The sequence below is a fragment of the Leptonychotes weddellii genome, chromosome 11 (assembly GCF_054177405.1).
Source record: "Leptonychotes weddellii isolate Sample4059 chromosome 11, ASM5417740v2, whole genome shotgun sequence".
NCBI lineage: Eukaryota > Metazoa > Chordata > Mammalia > Carnivora > Phocidae > Leptonychotes > Leptonychotes weddellii.
Genome location: NC_138379.1, coordinates 81,585,378 through 81,601,966, shown reverse-complemented (window position 1 = coordinate 81,601,966; position 16,589 = coordinate 81,585,378). Strand labels below are relative to the sequence as shown.

At 54.2% G+C, this 16,589-nt stretch overlaps 3 protein-coding genes across 5 annotated transcripts in view; 2 read left to right on the top strand and 1 right to left on the bottom strand.

The window, feature by feature from the left end:
• VPS11 (VPS11 core subunit of CORVET and HOPS complexes) overlaps positions 1–4,738 on the top strand; it is a 10,864-nt gene extending 6,126 nt beyond the window's left edge. The window contains exons 8-16 of the mRNA XM_081799314.1: positions 303–489; positions 1,124–1,270; positions 1,384–1,572; positions 1,673–1,834; positions 2,052–2,191; positions 2,277–2,479; positions 2,594–2,765; positions 3,897–4,119; positions 4,247–4,738. Of these exons, the coding sequence (XP_081655440.1) occupies positions 303–489; positions 1,124–1,270; positions 1,384–1,572; positions 1,673–1,834; positions 2,052–2,191; positions 2,277–2,479; positions 2,594–2,765; positions 3,897–4,119; positions 4,247–4,411 (1,588 nt within the window). The 3' untranslated portion in view covers positions 4,412–4,738. The remainder of the gene's footprint in view (positions 1–302; positions 490–1,123; positions 1,271–1,383; positions 1,573–1,672; positions 1,835–2,051; positions 2,192–2,276; positions 2,480–2,593; positions 2,766–3,896; positions 4,120–4,246) is intronic.
• A 1,836-nt stretch (positions 4,739–6,574) lies between these two features.
• On the top strand, positions 6,575–14,616 carry HMBS (hydroxymethylbilane synthase). Of its 3 annotated transcripts, none has more exons than XM_081799315.1 (14): positions 6,575–6,757; positions 9,001–9,054; positions 9,390–9,462; positions 10,062–10,111; positions 10,852–10,907; positions 11,262–11,339; positions 11,528–11,605; positions 11,717–11,792; positions 12,823–12,936; positions 13,176–13,214; positions 13,445–13,564; positions 13,807–13,860; positions 14,002–14,088; positions 14,186–14,616. In XM_081799315.1, exons 1-14 carry the CDS (start codon positions 6,725–6,727, stop codon positions 14,357–14,359), a joined length of 1,086 nt encoding a protein of 361 aa, XP_081655441.1. In that variant the 5' UTR covers positions 6,575–6,724; the 3' UTR covers positions 14,360–14,616. The 3 variants fall into 3 exon arrangements, with proteins under 3 accessions (XP_081655441.1, XP_030890776.1, XP_006739766.1); XM_031034916.2 differs by lacking the exon at positions 6,575–6,757 and adding an exon at positions 7,551–8,781; XM_006739703.3 differs by lacking the exon at positions 6,575–6,757 and adding an exon at positions 8,808–8,829.
• Positions 14,617–14,944: 328 nt separating this feature from the next.
• On the bottom strand, positions 14,945–16,309 carry H2AX (H2A.X variant histone). The gene has a single exon (XM_006749194.2). It carries the CDS (start codon positions 16,215–16,217, stop codon positions 15,786–15,788), a length of 432 nt encoding a protein of 143 aa, XP_006749257.1. The 5' UTR covers positions 16,218–16,309; the 3' UTR covers positions 14,945–15,785.
• Between the last annotated feature and the right edge of the window lie 280 nt (positions 16,310–16,589).

The following is a 16,589-nucleotide window of genomic DNA, read 5'->3' as shown; positions in this document are numbered from 1 at the left end:
AGCATGAGAGGGAGGAGGGTCAGAGGGAGAAGCAGACTCCCTGCCGAGCAGGGAGCCCGATGCGGAACTCGATCCCGGGACTCCAGGATCATGACCTGAGCCGAAGGCAGTCGCTTAACCAACTGAGCCACCCAGGCGCCCGATACCGTCTGGGTCTTTATTAGAAATACAGACTCAGGCCTCACCCCAGGCCTACCGACACAGAATTTACATTTTAAGAAGATCTGCAAGTGATTCCTATGCACATGAAAGTTTGGGAAGTACACTGACCCAGATACTATCTGATGCACATGTCTCTCCAGAACCATTGGAAAGTTGGAGCCGTCCTATGTGATCCGCAAGTTTCTGGATGCCCAGCGCATCCACAACCTGACCGCCTACCTGCAGACCCTGCACCGGCAGTCCCTGGCCAATGCCGACCACACCACCCTGCTGCTCAACTGCTATACCAAGCTCAAGGACAGCTCGAAGCTAGAGGAGTTCATCAAGGTGCAGGGTGGTGGTAGTGGGCGATTCCCCAAGGGTCCCACTGAGTATGAGGTCACTCCACCAGGGCTTGCCCCTCAGCAGATGCAGGGAGAGGAAAGAACTGATCTTATCTGGGGACCGGGACCCTCTGGTCTGTAAACTGGGAAGAGGAACAGCCTTTCCTCCTAGTTCTCTCCCATCTCCCCTCTTGTTTTATGATGCTTGAACTTCCCATAGTGTCTAAGCTCAGGGAATTAACATCGGGAGGCCCCTGGGTCCCCGAGGAGCCCCTGAAATAGTAGGGGCAGAGGAAGACTTTAGCTCTTAGAGACTTTCTGAGAAGCAGGAGGATATCATGTTCTAAAACCATGAAGTTTATTTACTTTATTTATTTATTTATTTTCAGTCTCCACCATCCTAGCGTCGACTTTATTGTTATCTTAAGAATCTGGGGGCGCCTGGCTGGCTCAGTCAGTAGAGCATGTGACTCTTGATCTCTGGGTCAGGAGCTCAAGCCCCACATTAGGCCTAGAGCTTACTTTAAAAAAAAAAAAAAAAAATAAGAAGAATCTGGTCTTAGAAATCAGATGCATGTTTCCTCTCCCTTCCCCAGCCCTATTTCTGTGAATGATTTTGTCTGATGTCTCCCTGGCAGACAAAGAGTGAGAGTGAAGTCCACTTCGATGTGGAGACGGCCATCAAGGTCCTCCGGCAGGCTGGCTACTACTCCCATGCCCTCTACTTGGCTGAGAACCATGCACATCACGAGTGGTACTTAAAGATCCAGCTAGAGGACATCAAGGTAAGTGAGACAGAGACCTGTCCTTTTTCTAGGACATTCTCGGGATGATGATGAGTGCTTCCTGGTGGGTGAGGCTGGAGCACACGCTTCTTCTGCCCTTTACTTCTGCACAGAATTATCAGGAAGCCCTACGGTATATCGGCAAGCTGCCTTTCGAGCAGGCCGAGAGCAACATGAAACGCTATGGCAAGATCCTCATGCACCATATACCAGAGCAGACGACCCAGTTGCTGAAGGGACTCTGTACGGACTATCGGCCTAGCCTCGAAGGCCGAGGCGATCGGGAGACTCCGGGCTGCAGGGTGAGACCTCAGGGAGAATGGCTTTTGGACAGTGGGGATCACCTCAGGGGCCTCAAGGGTACCACGCCCATTCCTCCTCCCTCCTCCCTCACCATCCCAGGCCAACTCGGAGGAGTTCATCCCCATCTTCGCCAACAACCCTCGAGAGTTGAAAGCTTTCCTGGAACACATGAGTGAAGTCCAGCCGGACTCACCGCAGGGCATCTACGACACGCTTCTGGAGCTGCGGCTGCAGAACTGGGCCCACGAGAAGGATCCACAGGTGAGGCCTGGCAAATCTGGGGGAGATGCTGGGGAAAAGACCATTCTTTCACCTTCTGTGGTTGCTTTTTGCCGCCTTCTTTAGGTCGGTAACACCTCACCCCTGGGAGCTAAGTGGTCCCCCGTGAAGAGGCGGTTGAAGAGGCAGTTGATGTGCCTTGTCCCGGAGACCCTGTGATTTTGCTCTTCTGGCCAGCAGCTCTTTCCTCCTTCCCTAGGTCAAAGAGAAGCTCCACGCAGAGGCCATCTCCCTGCTGAAGAGCGGCCGCTTTTGCGACGTCTTTGACAAGGCCCTGGTCCTCTGCCAGATGCATGACTTCCAGGATGGGGTCCTTTACCTCTACGAACAGGGGAAGCTGTAAGATGGGGGGGGTCTTCCGGGAAGGGGGAAGGATGCGGATTTCCGGGGGCGGCCGCTGAGCTGTGCCGCGGCCCGGCCCCAGGTTCCAGCAGATCATGCACTACCACGTGCAGCACGAGCAGTACCGGCAGGTGGTGGCCGTGTGCGAGCGCCACGGGGAGCAGGAGCCCTGCCTGTGGGAGCAGGCGCTCAGCTACTTCGCCCGGAAGGAGGAGGACTGCAAGGAGTACGTGGCAGCTGTGCTCAAGCACATTGAGAACAAGAACCTCATGCCACCCCTACTAGGTACTTGAGAGGCTGCGGTAGCGGACCGCCAACCCCTTGGGGGCAGGGGCTCTGCCATTCCATCCAGGGGATGCCCCTTGCTTCATTGTCTCGTTTCCTTCTCGACCCAATCAGTGGTGCAGACGCTGGCCCACAACTCCACAGCCACCCTGTCTGTCATCCGGGATTACCTGGTCCAAAAACTGCAGAAACAGAGCCAGCAGATCGCACAGGACGAGCTCCGGGTGCGGCGGTACCGAGAGGAGACCACCCGCATCCGCCAGGAGATCCAGGAGCTCAAGGCGAGGTACGTGGCAACTGGATACGTACAGAGGTCCAGGGGATGACCTTGTTCTTCACCGGCTGTCACTAAATACTTTTCGTAGAGGGTTAGATGGAGCATGTTCAGACATTTCCTTCTTAAAGATCAGAGAACGGTATATTCCGTAGGTCATGGTTTATTGGGCTTTGGAGAATGTTATCTTGTGGCAGGTACTTTTCTTTCTGTAGGAATCTATGTTTTACTTTTCCTAAACACACATCTAAGTTGTGGTTGGAAGCCATTCAGAAGTAAAAAAACTTTGCTTTAGAAGATACAGAAAGTGGATAATTCAGAAGTATTTATACTATATATTAATCTACTTTTAAGTTTTAATCTGCCCTTAACTTTATAAAATATTTATTAGAGAAGAACAGTTTCTTCATCCCACAAATACTTACTGAGCCCCTTTTATGTCTCAAGCACTGTTCTTAACAACACAGACAAAAAGCCCTGCTGTATGGAGCTTACGATGTAGAGATAGAAACACATTGAATAAGCAAAATATTATGTTAGATGGTGATAGGGTCTAAGGAGAAAATGAGTTCAGGAAGGGGAGTAGGGTGCAGAGCGTGTGTATGTTCTCGTGTATAAGGTGGCCAGGAAAGGCCTCACTGGAAGGGTCACATCTGAGTAAAGACCTGAAAGACCGGTATAAGCTCCCAGTTCTGGAACGACTGAGTCTCGGGGGTGGAAGGCACAGCACAGGGAGCAGGGTCAGTGGTTGGTAACAGCACTGTGTGACGACAGGCGGTAGCCACACTCGTGGTGGGCACAGCAGAACACGGACTCGTCAGTCAGGTGTTGTACACCTGAAACTAACATGACCTACGTCAGCTGTACTTCAAGTAAAAAAAAAAAAAGATATGAAGGACAATTTAGTGGTAGTTGTGAAAACTGGAAGCATTAGTTGGCCTTGCAGGGAGTGTGCGCTGAGACTCACTGCAGGCCCAAGGCGGGTGTCCTCTTTTGACTCCCTGTTGGTGACAAGGGCAGGGCCTTGCAGTCCCTTCCAGGGACCTCTCTCTCCTCCTCGACTCCAGCCGCCTTCTCTCTGCACCCGGCTCTCGGCTCTGCCCACACTCTTTGCCCCTCCTTTCTGGTCTCCCTTGCCTGCAGTCCGAAGATCTTCCAGAAGACCAAGTGCAGCATCTGTAACAGTGCCTTGGAGTTGCCCTCAGTCCACTTCCTCTGCGGCCACTCCTTCCACCAACACTGCTTTGAGAGTTACTCAGAAAGTGATGCCGACTGCCCCACCTGCCTCCCTGAAAACCGGAAGGTCATGGATATGATCCGCGCCCAGGAACAGAAACGCGATCTGCATGATCAGTTCCAGCACCAGGTGGGCGTGAGCGCGTGGGTAACTGTCCCACGCACCGAGCCTCACGGGACCATTAGCTGGTTTTCTTCCCTCCTCACTGAGGACAGGAGACCTGCAGTTCTGATTCTTCTCTCCTCTTTCCCTGCAGCTCAAGTGCTCCAGCGATAGCTTCTCTGTGATTGCGGACTACTTTGGCCGAGGTGTTTTCAACAAATTAACTCTGCTGACCGACCCTCCTGCGGCCCGGCTGACTGCAAGCCTGGAGGCCGGGCTGCAGCGGGACCTGCTCATGCACTCCAGGAGGGGCACTTAAGCAGCTTGGGGGGAGGGGTGTGAGTGGCTGTGCGGCAGTGGAGACCCGGGGGACGCAGGCAGAGCAGACGTGCCCGGGACTCCACCCTGATCTGATGCCATAGCCCTCAGGCGTAAAGGGGACTTTCTTTTTCTCCCTCCTCCTTTGGCCAGGCCGCCATTCCTCCTGTTGACTTTTTGAGCAGTGTGGATCATTCCAGACCAGCGGGGGAGGGCACCTCAGCAACCTCTGAGTATGAACAATAGCTGCTTTATTCTCTATCCAAGAGCACCAGGCTGTGCTTGGGTCCTTGCTCCCAGAGTCTATAAATAAAAGAATATAATAGTTTGGCAGTTGAAGGGTTTATTCTGGGGACTTCATGGTGATTCTTAGCTGTGCAAAATGGACTTTTCCTCTGCCCTGGAAGAACTCCACTTCCTTTCCTACACAGTTCCTTGAAGACCATGTTGACAGGACCTCATTCCAGTAATGGATGGGGCCTGTGGGCACCTAGTAGATTTTGATTTACTGAAGAACCTCAGTACCTTTCTGCTCCAAGAGCAGCCTGGATCAAGGCCCCCAAAACAGCACCTGCTCTGCAATCTGGCTGGTCTCTATGGCTCTTGTTTGCACAACGTATTCAAGCAGAAGGCAGACTCTGGTGGGGATCCTGGGGTTTAGGCCTGCCTTCACGATGGTAGATTGGTGTCTTGCTGGATTTAGTACCAGATGATACACAGGATAAAGGGGCCTTTACTAAAACATTTTTTTTACCTCTTCTTCAAAGTTGCAAGCTGAAGTTTGTGTTGCTAGGTGTCAGCCTATTATTTGGGTTACACTGCCTGTCAGAAAATTGCTCTGGGGCACCTGAGTGGCTCAGTTGGTTAAGCATCCGACTCTTGGTTTCAGCTCAGATCTTGATCTTAGGGTTATGAGTTCAAACCCTGCATTGTGCTCCAAGCCCAGCATGGAGCCTACCTAAAAAAATTTTAAAAAGGAAAATTGCTCCTGTGGGGTTGCTTAGCCCAAGAAAGTAACTTGGACATTGTGCTTTAGGTAGTATTTAGGAGAGAGAGTAGACTATATTTATCGTGGCTAAAAATACAGACTTTGGGTCAGGTGACCCAAGTTTGAATCCTAGTTTGGGGCATCTCTTAACCTCCTCTGAGCCTGTTTCTTCATCTGTACGTCAGGAATGAGAACACCTTCCTTGTACAGATGTTACAAAGGCTGAAGGAGCAAACGGGTGTCTAGTTTTTTTTTGTTGTTTTTTTTTTTTAAGATTTTATTTATTTATTTGACAGAGACACAGCTAGAGAGGGAACACAAGCAGGGGGAGAGGGAGAAGCAGGCTTCCCGCCGAGCAGGGAGCCCGATTCGGGGCTCGATCCCAGGACCCTGGGATCATGACCTGAGCCGAAGGCAGATGCTTAACGACTGAGCCACCTAGGTGCCCCGGGTGTTCTTTTGATAGTGGTTAGCACGTGGGTGCTCAATACATGGTTATTAATACCGTTAGTGGATAAAGCACTTTTCCTAACACACTTGTTCCCACTAACATAATGATGTGTTGGCATTCGCACTTCAGTTATTTGTCTTTAGGCATGACCTTTGATCTCTGAACCAGTTTCCTCAATTAAAAAGTAGGAATGTTACCTACTTCAGGGTTGTAGCAGAGCTAAGTTTTAATGGAGCCAGGGAAGCTTCACATAAGTTGCAGTAATTGCTTGTGCCACAGCTAAGGGGATAAAGCTGTAGAATTCTGGGTTGCCAACTTTCTGGAGCATCCTATGTGGAGGTGTCGAATCCAGCCAAAGGAAAGTGGACGTGGCTCAAGGACGCTTTACTTCCAACGCAGCATTTTAGGGTTAATACTCTTCCTCTTGGGCAGGGCTAACTTTGGCTTGACTATCCCTTTGGGTGGTGGTCTGGGGACTGCAGAATTTGCTCTGTGGGTGAATCTGGGGAGCAAATCTTAGTCATTGACCATCATTATTCTTGATTCAAAACGAGGTGTATGTAAAAAAAAAAAGAACAGTAAGGCCCGGGTCTCAAGCCAGGAGGACTGGGGCGGACGGGAACCCAGCGTCCCCACCAGCCCGGCGGAATAGGGGCGGTAACAGAAGGGTAAGGTCGTCTCTGTCTCAACGTTCCAATTCCCGCCCCGAGGGTGGTCCTCCCCGAGGGCGGGTGCCGGAAGTGACGCAGAGCGCTGAGTCTGCGGCAGCAGGAGGAGCTCGGACCCGCGTGCACCCGCTGGCCGGGCCCTCCGGCTCCTCCGGCTCCCGGGGGTACCTCGGCGGCAGCCCCCTGGCCTACCTCCCGAGCGCAGCCATGTCTGGCAACGGCAACGGGGCCGCAACGGCGGTGAGTACTGAGCCGGGGACTCTCGTAACTTCGGCGTTCCGGACTGGCGGCGCAACGATTGGCTCCAGGTTGCCACCCTCCGTCGTCTATTGGTCGGAGCGACTATCCGTCTTTTTTTTTTTTTTTTTTTGGTCAAAACAGTTTTTAAAGGGCCAGTAGCTGGTTGCCCTTAGGAAGGACAGGGGAACTGAGTGAGCGGTGGGGGCGGGGTTAAGAGTGGAGGGATTGTCTGGAACGAAACCCCCATCCCTGCGGGGATCTGGGTGGGGTTCCGCCGTGCCTGGCATCCACGGCCCTAGATTTAATGACCCAGCCCAGGAAAGTTCGTCTCCACCAGACAAGGCGCTATTCCCGGGATCCTTTCACACGAGACAGGGCCGAGGCGGGATTCGGCCACCTTGGGAATATGTCCCACTTTGGATCCCAAATCCTCCAACTGCACACAAACATCTTGAAAGTGCGTCTTCTCCCTTTTTTCCCTTTTAGCGGTCACCCAGCCCCAGCCTACTGTCAAGGTCCCCAACTGAGACACACCTTTGCTTGCTCCCTTTTAGCCGTCACCCAGCCCCAGCCTACTGTCAAGGTCCCCAACTGAGACACACGCCTTTGGATTACTATGGTGGGTGGGGCGCCATCCTTGAGTCTTGTCCCTAGCTCGCCGCCCGAGCTCTGGGCTTGTGTAGATGCAAACTACAGCCAGTGGGGGCCTCTGCCAGCGCGAGATAAGAAAGAGATGGGGCAGCTGCTTATCTCCCGACGTCCAGCCTGCTGGCGAGGAGAGGGATTTTTTGCCATTACAGACACTCTTGAGCACTGGACTAGGAGTAGGAAAATCTGGATTCTGGCTCCAGCTCTTTTCCCATTATTAGCTGTGTGACTCTGGGCAAGTCATTTCACTTCTCAGTTGCTTCTGTAACATGGTTCCAGAGATACCTGCCCTGTCTACCTGATAGGGTTTTCATGAAGATTAAAAGCAATAGTTCTAGCATGTACATGTTCAATAAATATTTTTTTAATGGAATAAAATAGGCTGTGCAGATTTGATGCAATTAAGGGATTGTGTGAACCTAGCAGTTTCTAGGACCTTAGATTCCTTTTTGTGGGCTCCCAGTGGCTCAGAATTTTAGTGGCCATGTTTAGCATTTTAGGCCTGGCCTAATTTGCTCAGGGTCCCTAGGGTTTATTTATGGGAGAGCTAATAGCAGTGCAGTAGACTAGGGTCCAGGAGCAGCCAGCTGTCCCATCCTCCCAACAACAGAGGACCCAGAGACTTGCCTGCAAAACAACTCCATGGGACGAAGATCTCAGAATAGGGAAAGGTGACATGATGTACAGTGGCTACTGATCTAGAAAGAGATGGGACCTCAGACTGAGGAACGCAGTTCTCCCTGCGTGGCACTGAACACTTGTCCAGCGTGCCCTGGCTAGGAGGAAGAGGTTTGTCCCTTTGAGTTCCTAGCTTGGTCAACGATGTTCCGCTATTTCTGGTTGGTGAGACCAGAGGCGGCACTCTAGGGGAATGGACGTTAGGCAGCTTAGCCTTTTAAGTCTCGTAGAACGTCTGAGGCAGAAAATACTGGAGTCTCAACCTCTTCATTTTATAGATGAACAGATCATGATGAGAGGCTGTGCTAAAGGTCAGCCTGCCAAGAGGCTGAGCAGGACTCTCCGTCGGATCTGTTGACCGCAGTCCTTTATATGTGCATTCCCGCCGGGTTAGGGGATCCCTGCTGTGGCAGCTGTGGGGTTGCGTTAGCAGCCAAGTGACAGCAACCAGTGCCTGCCGTATTGTGGATACTGAACTCGTCCTCGGTGACTCAGCGCACGTTCTCTTGTGGCCCCAGCTGCCGTGCCCCTGTCTGCTGGGGGACCCACCCTCCCTGTAGCCAGGCTGATGGGCCTTATCACTTTACACACCCGGCTCTGTGCAGCACTCCCCCAGCCTTAGCCAGGATGGGCCTCCGGGCGCAGTGTCCAGTTATTAAAGCAAGAGCAACGGCGGGTCCTGCTAGCGCTTCCCTCAGGTCTCTGTTTCTCTGAATCTGTGAGGAGGGCAGAAGGTATTGAGGAAGGTAAAGGGACCAGTCCTGGAGGATTTCCCCACATCAAGGCTCAGCAGGCCGCAGGCCGCAGGCCAGGGGCTGAGGTTCTTTTCTTCCAAGCCACTGATTCTGGTTCTTGGACTAGGTGTTGAGGAACACGAGGAACAGAGGGGACTGTGACTTGGGGATTTTTTTCTGCAGGAAGAAAACGGCCCAAAGATGAGAGTGATTCGTGTGGGTACCCGAAAGAGCCAGGTGAGTACGGTTACTGGGCAGAGGAAGTTTGTGGGAAGAGTTCTGTGCTCACGGTATCACAAGTTGGGGGGCCCAGAGGGTTAGTTCCCAGGACCTCAGAAATGGAAGATAAATGGGGTGGCTGGGTGTTAAATCCCATGAAGAATGGCATGTTGCATTCTGTGGAGAGAGTCTGAGCAAGCTGTTGGGGTGCAGAGAGCTCCCGGACCAGATCCCTCTCCTTCCTAGGTGGGCATTCAAGTTCCAGTTCCTTCAGTATGTCCCTAACCCCGTGAGGGTGTGAGCTCAGGGCAGTGCCAGGGGAGGATAGGACTAATCGGAATGTTTGTCCCCAGCTGGCTCGCATACAGACAGACAGTGTGATGGCAATGCTGAAAGCCTTCTACCCAGGTCTGCAATTCGAAATTGGTGAGTTTTCTGGACAGGACGGGAAGCTAATGGGAAGAAGCTCTTCCCCACCTGGTGGCGGTGGGGGGGGGGGCGGGCGCAAACACAGCATTTCTGGCTTTCCCTAGGCTCAAAGCTTCATCCCATTGCCTCCAATATTTTTTTTTTTAAAAAGATTGTATTTATTTATTTGACATGAGAGAGAGAGCGCACAAGCAGGGGGAGCGGCAGGCAGAGGGAGAGGGAGAAGCAGGCCCACCCGCAGAGCAGGGGATCATGACCCCAGGATCATGACCTGAGCTGAAGGCAGACGCTTAACCAACTGAGCCATGCAGGCGCCCCGCCTCTGAGAATTCTTGGCTGTCCCCAGTTTGGAGGGCCATTTCTTCCTCTGAATACTTCCAGCTCTTGACTTGCTGGGCCAGCCTGGCATTTAACATCTTCTGCTTTGGGTCTTTTTATCGGTGTGTCTAGTCTTCCTGCTAGCTCATTACATTCCCAGAGGGCAGGGATTGGGGTGTATGTGCCTCTGTATCCACTAGAAGTCTTAGCACAGTGCTGGGCTCAGGAGGGGCTCAGGAAATGCTGATCAATGAGCACCTGATTGGTTCTCTCCTCAGTTGCTATGTCCACCACAGGGGACAAGATTCTTGATACTGCGCTCTCTAAGGTAACATATTCCCCCCGAATCCTTTTCCCTCCCTCCTCTTTCCTCCCCCCAAGAGATTCACTGTGGGGCTCTTTCTTTTTTATTTTTATTTTTCTATTATTATATTTAAAGATTTTATTTATTTATTTATTTATTTTTAAGATTTTATTTATTTGACAGAGGGAGACACAGCGAGAGAGGGAACACAAGCAGGGGGGAGTGGGAGAGGGAGAAGCAGGCCTCCCGCAGAGCAGAGAGCCCGATGTGGGGCTCGATCCCAGGACCCTGGGACCATGACCTGAGCTGAAGGCAGACTCTTAACGACTGAGCCACCCAGGCGCCCCAAGATTTTATTTATTTGAGAGAGAGAGACAGTGTGAGAGAGAGAGCACACAAGGGAAAGGCAGAGGCAGAGGGAGAAGCAGGTTCCCCGCTCAGCACGGAGCCCAATGCAGGGCTCAATCCCAGGACCCGGGGATCATGACCTGAGCGGAAGGCAGACACTTAACCAAGTGAGCCACCCAAGCGCCCCTTATTTTTTATTTTTAAAGATTTTATTTATTTATTTGAAGTGGGGGGAGGGAGGGAGCACAGTGGGTGGGAATGGCAGAAGGAGAGGGAGAAGCAGACTTCCTCCCTGAGCAGAGAGCCCAACATGGGGCTCGATCCCAGGACCCTGGGATCATTACCCGAGCTGAAGGCAGCCACTTAACCGACTGAGCCACCCAGGCGCCCCTCTGAGGCTCTTTCTTGACTGGCAGATTGGAGAGAAGAGCCTGTTTACCAAGGAGCTGGAACATGCACTGGAGAAGAATGAGTAAGTGAAACACAGTTCTTACTCATCTCTTGCTAGGACCCCTGTGCACATCAGACCTGGTTATCAGCTAGACCATGGGGCTTCAACCTTTGGGTAGGCTAGAGGGAGGCTCATATGTGGGTTTCTCAGGCCTCAGAAAAGGAGAGTGTCCTGGTTCTGAGCCATCTGGCTGCCTGGAAGGCAGGATTGGCTGGGGGAGGGGGACAGAAGGGAGGGTGCAGGGCTCAGGGTCCTGAGGTCCTGGCAGGCCCGCTTCCTAGCAGACCACTGACGTACAGGCGGGCATAGGTGGAGGAGGGGTGGGGGCCTGCTGCTGGGATTCCTTCTCCTTGCTTCCCTCTTCCGTCTCTCTAGAGTGGACCTGGTTGTTCACTCCCTGAAGGACCTGCCCACCGTGCTTCCCCCTGGCTTCACCATTGGAGCTGTCTGCAAGTAAGAACCGTGCAAGTCGGGCATGGGCAGGTGGAGGCATCCTGTTAACCTCTGCTTTTCCCTCTGGGACTCTGCCCTCTGCCTCTAGGGAACCGAGAACATGCCAGTTAGTTGGTTATGGAGAGAGCCTGGAAGTGACCTGCACTGAGACTCTCTTCCTCATTCTTTGACTTTCCCTCTGTCTCCAGGCGGGAGAACCCCTATGATGCTGTTGTCTTTCACCCAAAATTTGTTGGGAAAACCTTAGAAACCTTGCCAGAGAAGAGGTCAGTGGGGCCTGGATAGGCATCCTGGTGGGACATGCACAGAAGGTGGAGGGCTGGGAGGAAGAGGAGGAAATCTTGGGTTAAATCTCACTTTAAACCCTCTCTGAGCAGTGTGGTGGGAACCAGCTCCCTGCGGAGAGCGGCCCAGCTGCAGAGAAAGTTCCCACACCTGGAGTTCAAGAGCATTGTATCCTTTCCGAGGAGGGAGGGGGCAGTAGCCAAGGAGGAAGGCGGGGTCCAGAGGGTCCAGGGAGTCATGAGAGCGAAAGGAGCTTCCAGAGGAAGTGGACACGGGCCAACGGAATGTCTGTCCTCCAGTGTCTGCCCTATTCATCCATCCACCCATCCATCCATCCATTCATAATCCTTTCATATTTTCTTAGCCCCAGGCCAGTGCCTGGCACTAGGGATAATGGTGAGCAAGACCAACGTTGTCCTTGCTTATAGAGTTTTACATTTTTGTTCTGGAGACAAATGAGCATTGATAATACAGAGTAATACTAAACAGTGATTACTTGGGAAGGGGGAAAGGTGGAGGGTGCTTCCATTTTTATTTCATGTTCTATTATATTTTGATATTCGAAACATATCCAATGTTTTATAAAGCTAATTTTCAAAATAGTATGTGTTAAGCACTCCCATGCACAAAGTAGGGAATTCTCTGGAAGCTTCTAGCTGGAACATCTATAAGCACAGACTTGGGGGTCAGGGAATGCTTCTCAGAGGTCTTGTAACCTTGGGCAAGTTAGTTAACTTCTCTGTATCATTTTCCTCATCTGTAAAATGGAAATAATTAGACCTACCTCACTGGGTTGTGAAAATTAAATAGGAGTATGTAAAGCACTTTATTTTATTTTATATTTTTAAGGATTTTATTTGCCAGAGAGAGAGAAAGAAAGAAAAAGCACAGCAGGGGGAGAAGCAGGCTTCCCACCGAGCAGGGATCCTGTCACGGGGCTCCATCCCAGGGCCCTGGGATCATGACCTGAGCCGAAGGCAGACGCTTAGCCGACTGAGCCACCCGGGCGTCCCTGTAAAGCACTTTCAATCAGTGTCTGGTGTGTAGCCATCAAGTGTGAGTAATTAAGTTAATGTTAGCTGTAATCGGTAAGCAGAAGACCAGAGGGGAGCTGTTAGATACAGAAAGGCTCAGGCAGGGGGAGCAGTGCGAGGTTCCAGACTGCCCAGTGCTTGTGGTCCTTAGCATCCCTGCACAGCGGGGAAACCTCAACACGCGGCTGCGGAAGCTGGATGAACTGCAGGAGTTCAGTGCCATCATCCTGGCCGCCGCTGGCCTGCAGCGCATGGGTTGGCAGCACCGGGTGGGGCAGGTAGGGGCTGTCCCTGATCCGTCCCGTTAACCTTCCTTCTTTTCCTGCCTGTATTCTCTTTCCGAACATCCTGCTTCTAACGGTATAGGCTGGACATGGGCCCCAGGCTGGGAAGATGGGGGGGTCAAAGGCCAGACTCCCACTAGGCTTTCTGTGTGATAGGGAAGCCCCCTCTCACTACTATCTGCTTTCAGGCACCCCCATCTTCACCCTTCTGACTGTCTGTTCTGCCCCTGCAGATCCTACACCCAGAGGAATGCATGTATGCTGTGGGTCAGGTATGTTTGACCAGGGAAGCCCTTTCTTTTGTTCTCAACCAAAAAGCCGGTCTCATAACCTTCTGCATCTCCTTCTCCCGGCATAAACATTTCTAAGGAGGGGCAGGCCTTGGGAGGCTTCTGGGCTAAAAGGGATCCTGGGGAGCAGATGGAGGTGGGCTGGTTCCCGTCCTTACCTCCATTGGTTGGGGAAAGATTAGGCCTGATGTCTTAGGCTTTTTTTCCATCAGGGGGCCCTGGGTGTGGAAGTCCGAGCCAGTGACCAGGACATGCTGGATCTGGTGGGTGTGTTGCATGATCCGGAGACTCTGCTTCGCTGCATTGCTGAGCGAGCCTTCCTGAGGCACCTGGTAGGATCCATGTTCCACCTGTGGAGGGGTGGGGACTTGAGGAGTTGGGAATAGTCGACGGGAGATTTCTCATATTAATGCTCTTATTTAGAGGTAACTCATTCTTGAATGTATGGACAGGACCCAGGTCTGGGCCCCTGCCTCTGTTTCCGTTATGTCTTCAGGGGTGTCTCTATCTCTGCGGGCTCTGGCCACACGGTGGTGGTGAGTCCCTGGTTCACAGGGAGAACTTCTCATTGCAGGAAGGAGGCTGCAGTGTGCCCGTGGCAGTCCATACAGCTATGAAGGATGGGCAAGTAAGCAGGGGAGGGTGGGTGGGAAGGCAGGTAAGGGAGCACCGTGACGTGTTCCTGTGCCTCTCGAGTTGCCCGCAAAAAGAGCCCGGTTACTAAGCAGTTCTCTCAGAATATGCTGAGGTAACCCGTTTCCTTTGCCAGCTGTACCTGACTGGAGGAGTCTGGAGTCTAGACGGCTCAGATAGCATGCAAGAGACCATGCAGGCCACCATCCGTGTCACTGCCCAGGTGCCAAAGCTGGGGAGTGAGGGAGAGGGTGAGAAACGAACCTGCCTTTTACCTCCTTTTTCGTGCTCACCAGATCCCACCTCCTTCCCTCACCTAGCATGAAGATGGTCCCGAGGATGATCCACAGCTGGTGGGGATCACTGCGCGGAGTATTCCACGAGAAGCCCAGCTGGCTGCTGAGAACCTGGGCATCAGCTTGGCCAGTTTGTTGCTGAACAAAGGAGCCAAGAACATACTGGATGTTGCCCGGCAGCTTAACGATGCCCACTAACTGGTCTGTGGGGCGCAGGTGCCTGGGTCCAATTGTCCAGTGCCTACCTCCCAGCCCTCAGTGCCCCATCCTCACTGCTACCTGGTGAGTGATTCCCCCAGGGATTGAACTGCAAGGGCAGAGACTTACCTCACTTTGGGGCTGTGGGGAGTGCCTTGCCTCTGCGGTAGGTGGGGGTTTCATCTCTTTAGAGAAAAAGTTCAAGCCACGGCCTTTGAATGTAACCACCTCAACTAATAAACCAGCTCTGAAGGTGACTTTGTTTTTGGTGAGGTTGCAGGAAAGATAAGGACAGACACAAAGCCTGTACTCTTTACTTCAGAGGCCGGGACCTCTGTGCAAAGTTCTCCTGGAATGTTCTTTGTTCCTGCCACAGCAGTTCTCATTTCAAACAACAAACGGTCTCCCAGGAAAGAGCGGTGATCGGAGAAACCTAGGACTTGCCCCTCTCCAGCTAACCCGTATGGATATTCGATAGGTGGGCCATGTATCAGAGTCCCCCCCCCACCCCCCGACCCCCCCCCTCAGGATAGGAGTCTACAAAGTCAGTGCTACAACTGTTACAGAATGACCACAGACACTGCGTTTTTTTAAAAAAACAATCGTTTAATAAAATTAGTCCATCTGAAACTCCCCAATACGTAAGGTACTAGTCTTGGATGGGTTGTAGCTGCAAAATTCCAGTTCCGAAGCAATCGGAGGCTCAGTGCAGACAGGGACGATCGGGCCGGTGCTGGTACGGAGGGAGGTGCGTGGTCCGCGGAGGAGTCGCCCGAAGGGAAGTGGGGCGAGCGGCGGGGCCCGAGGGCCCGGCTGCGGTCACCGCGGGCGCGCGCGCACACCTCCTGCGGTCCCCACGGCCCGCAAGCCCGGGCCCCCGCCCCTCCCCCGCCGCGGCCGGGGCGGCGGTCCCCGCAGAAGCGTCCGGCCCGCGGGTGCAGACGGCGGGACCCGGGGGGAAGGGGGAGGCGGCGGCGCCAGGGCGAACAGTGATCGGTTCTTCCCGCACCGCGTCTGGAGAGTCTCGGCCCGAGCACCAAGCCGGAGCCCCGGCCCCGGCGCGCACCTCAGCCCTGCGTCAGAGCAGCGAGCGGCTCTTCCAGGGGGCGCCGCGGCCTCCTCGCCGCCCATCGGCGGCTCCGGGGCCCGGGCGGCTGAGTCACGGGCGCCGTGGCGCCCGGGCCTCTGCGCCAGGCGAGCGGGGCCGCCCCCCGGCCGGGCGGCAGCGGGAGCGGGAGCGAGGGCTGGCGAGCCCGCGCGGGGGAGGGGCGGCGGCGACGACGACGACGACGCGGGAGGGGGGAGCCGAGCGCCGCGGCCGCCCGCCCCGAGCCCGACGTGGCTCAGCTCTTTCCGTGAGGGCGGTGGTGGCCCTTAAAAGGGCCTTTGTGGTGGCATGGTGGGCCGGCTGCGGCGCGGGCGCCCCTCAGTACTCCTGAGAGGCCTGGGTGGCCTTCTTGCCGCCCGCGGGCGCCTTCGGCCCCACGGTGGCGCTGGTCTTCTTGGGCAGCAGCACGGCCTGGATGTTGGGCAGGACGCCTCCCTGGGCGATCGTCACGCCGCCCAGCAGCTTGTTGAGCTCCTCGTCGTTGCGGATGGCCAGCTGCAGGTGGCGGGGGATGATCCGCGTCTTCTTGTTGTCGCGGGCCGCGTTGCCCGCCAGCTCCAGGATCTCCGCGGTGAGGTACTCGAGCACCGCCGCCAGGTACACGGGCGCGCCGGCGCCGACCCGCTCGGCGTAGTGGCCCTTCCGCAGCAGCCGGTGCACGCGGCCCACTGGGAACTGGAGGCCGGCGCGCGACGAGCGTGATTTGGCCTTGGCGCGGGCCTTGCCGCCGGTCTTGCCGCGGCCCGACATGCTGCGCGAGGTAGCAGAGCGGTGAAGAGGGACGCCTCGAAGGGGGCCAACGGAGAGCTGCCCGCCGCAGTCCAACTGCTGCCGCGCGCGCACAGGGGCCGCCCTTATAAGCCCCCAGGGCACACCTCCGCGCCCTCCTGATTGGCTCTTTTCTCGAATACCCGCCTCCGGTTGGTTGCGGTTAACCCTTCCGTGACGCGCCACGGCTGAGGGAGCGCGCCCGCCGATTGGTCCGATTTGAAAACCTTTTGCCCGGGGAAAAAGGCGAGGAGGAGCGGTAGCACGCAGCCAGCCCACCACTCCCTGAGGTAGCCAATCCAGGTGAAGGGCGCCAGATTTAAATGCTACAGCTGGAGACCAGAACCGGAAGAC

What these genes read in the sequence shown, in the direction of transcription:
- HMBS (XM_081799315.1), top strand. Translation starts at nt 6,725, where the DNA reads ATGTCTGGCAACGGCAACGGGGCCGCAACGGCG. An exon ending in TTGATACTGCGCTCTCTAAG is followed by an intron (nt 10,112 to 10,851) that starts GTAACATATTCC and finishes CTTGACTGGCAG; the next exon opens with ATTGGAGAGAAGAGCCTGTT. An exon ending in GAGCCTTCCTGAGGCACCTG is followed by an intron (nt 13,565 to 13,806) that starts GTAGGATCCATG and finishes TTCTCATTGCAG; the next exon opens with GAAGGAGGCTGCAGTGTGCC.
- H2AX (XM_006749194.2), bottom strand. Translation starts at nt 16,217, where the DNA reads ATGTCGGGCCGCGGCAAGACCGGCGGCAAGGCCCGCGCCAAGGCCAAA.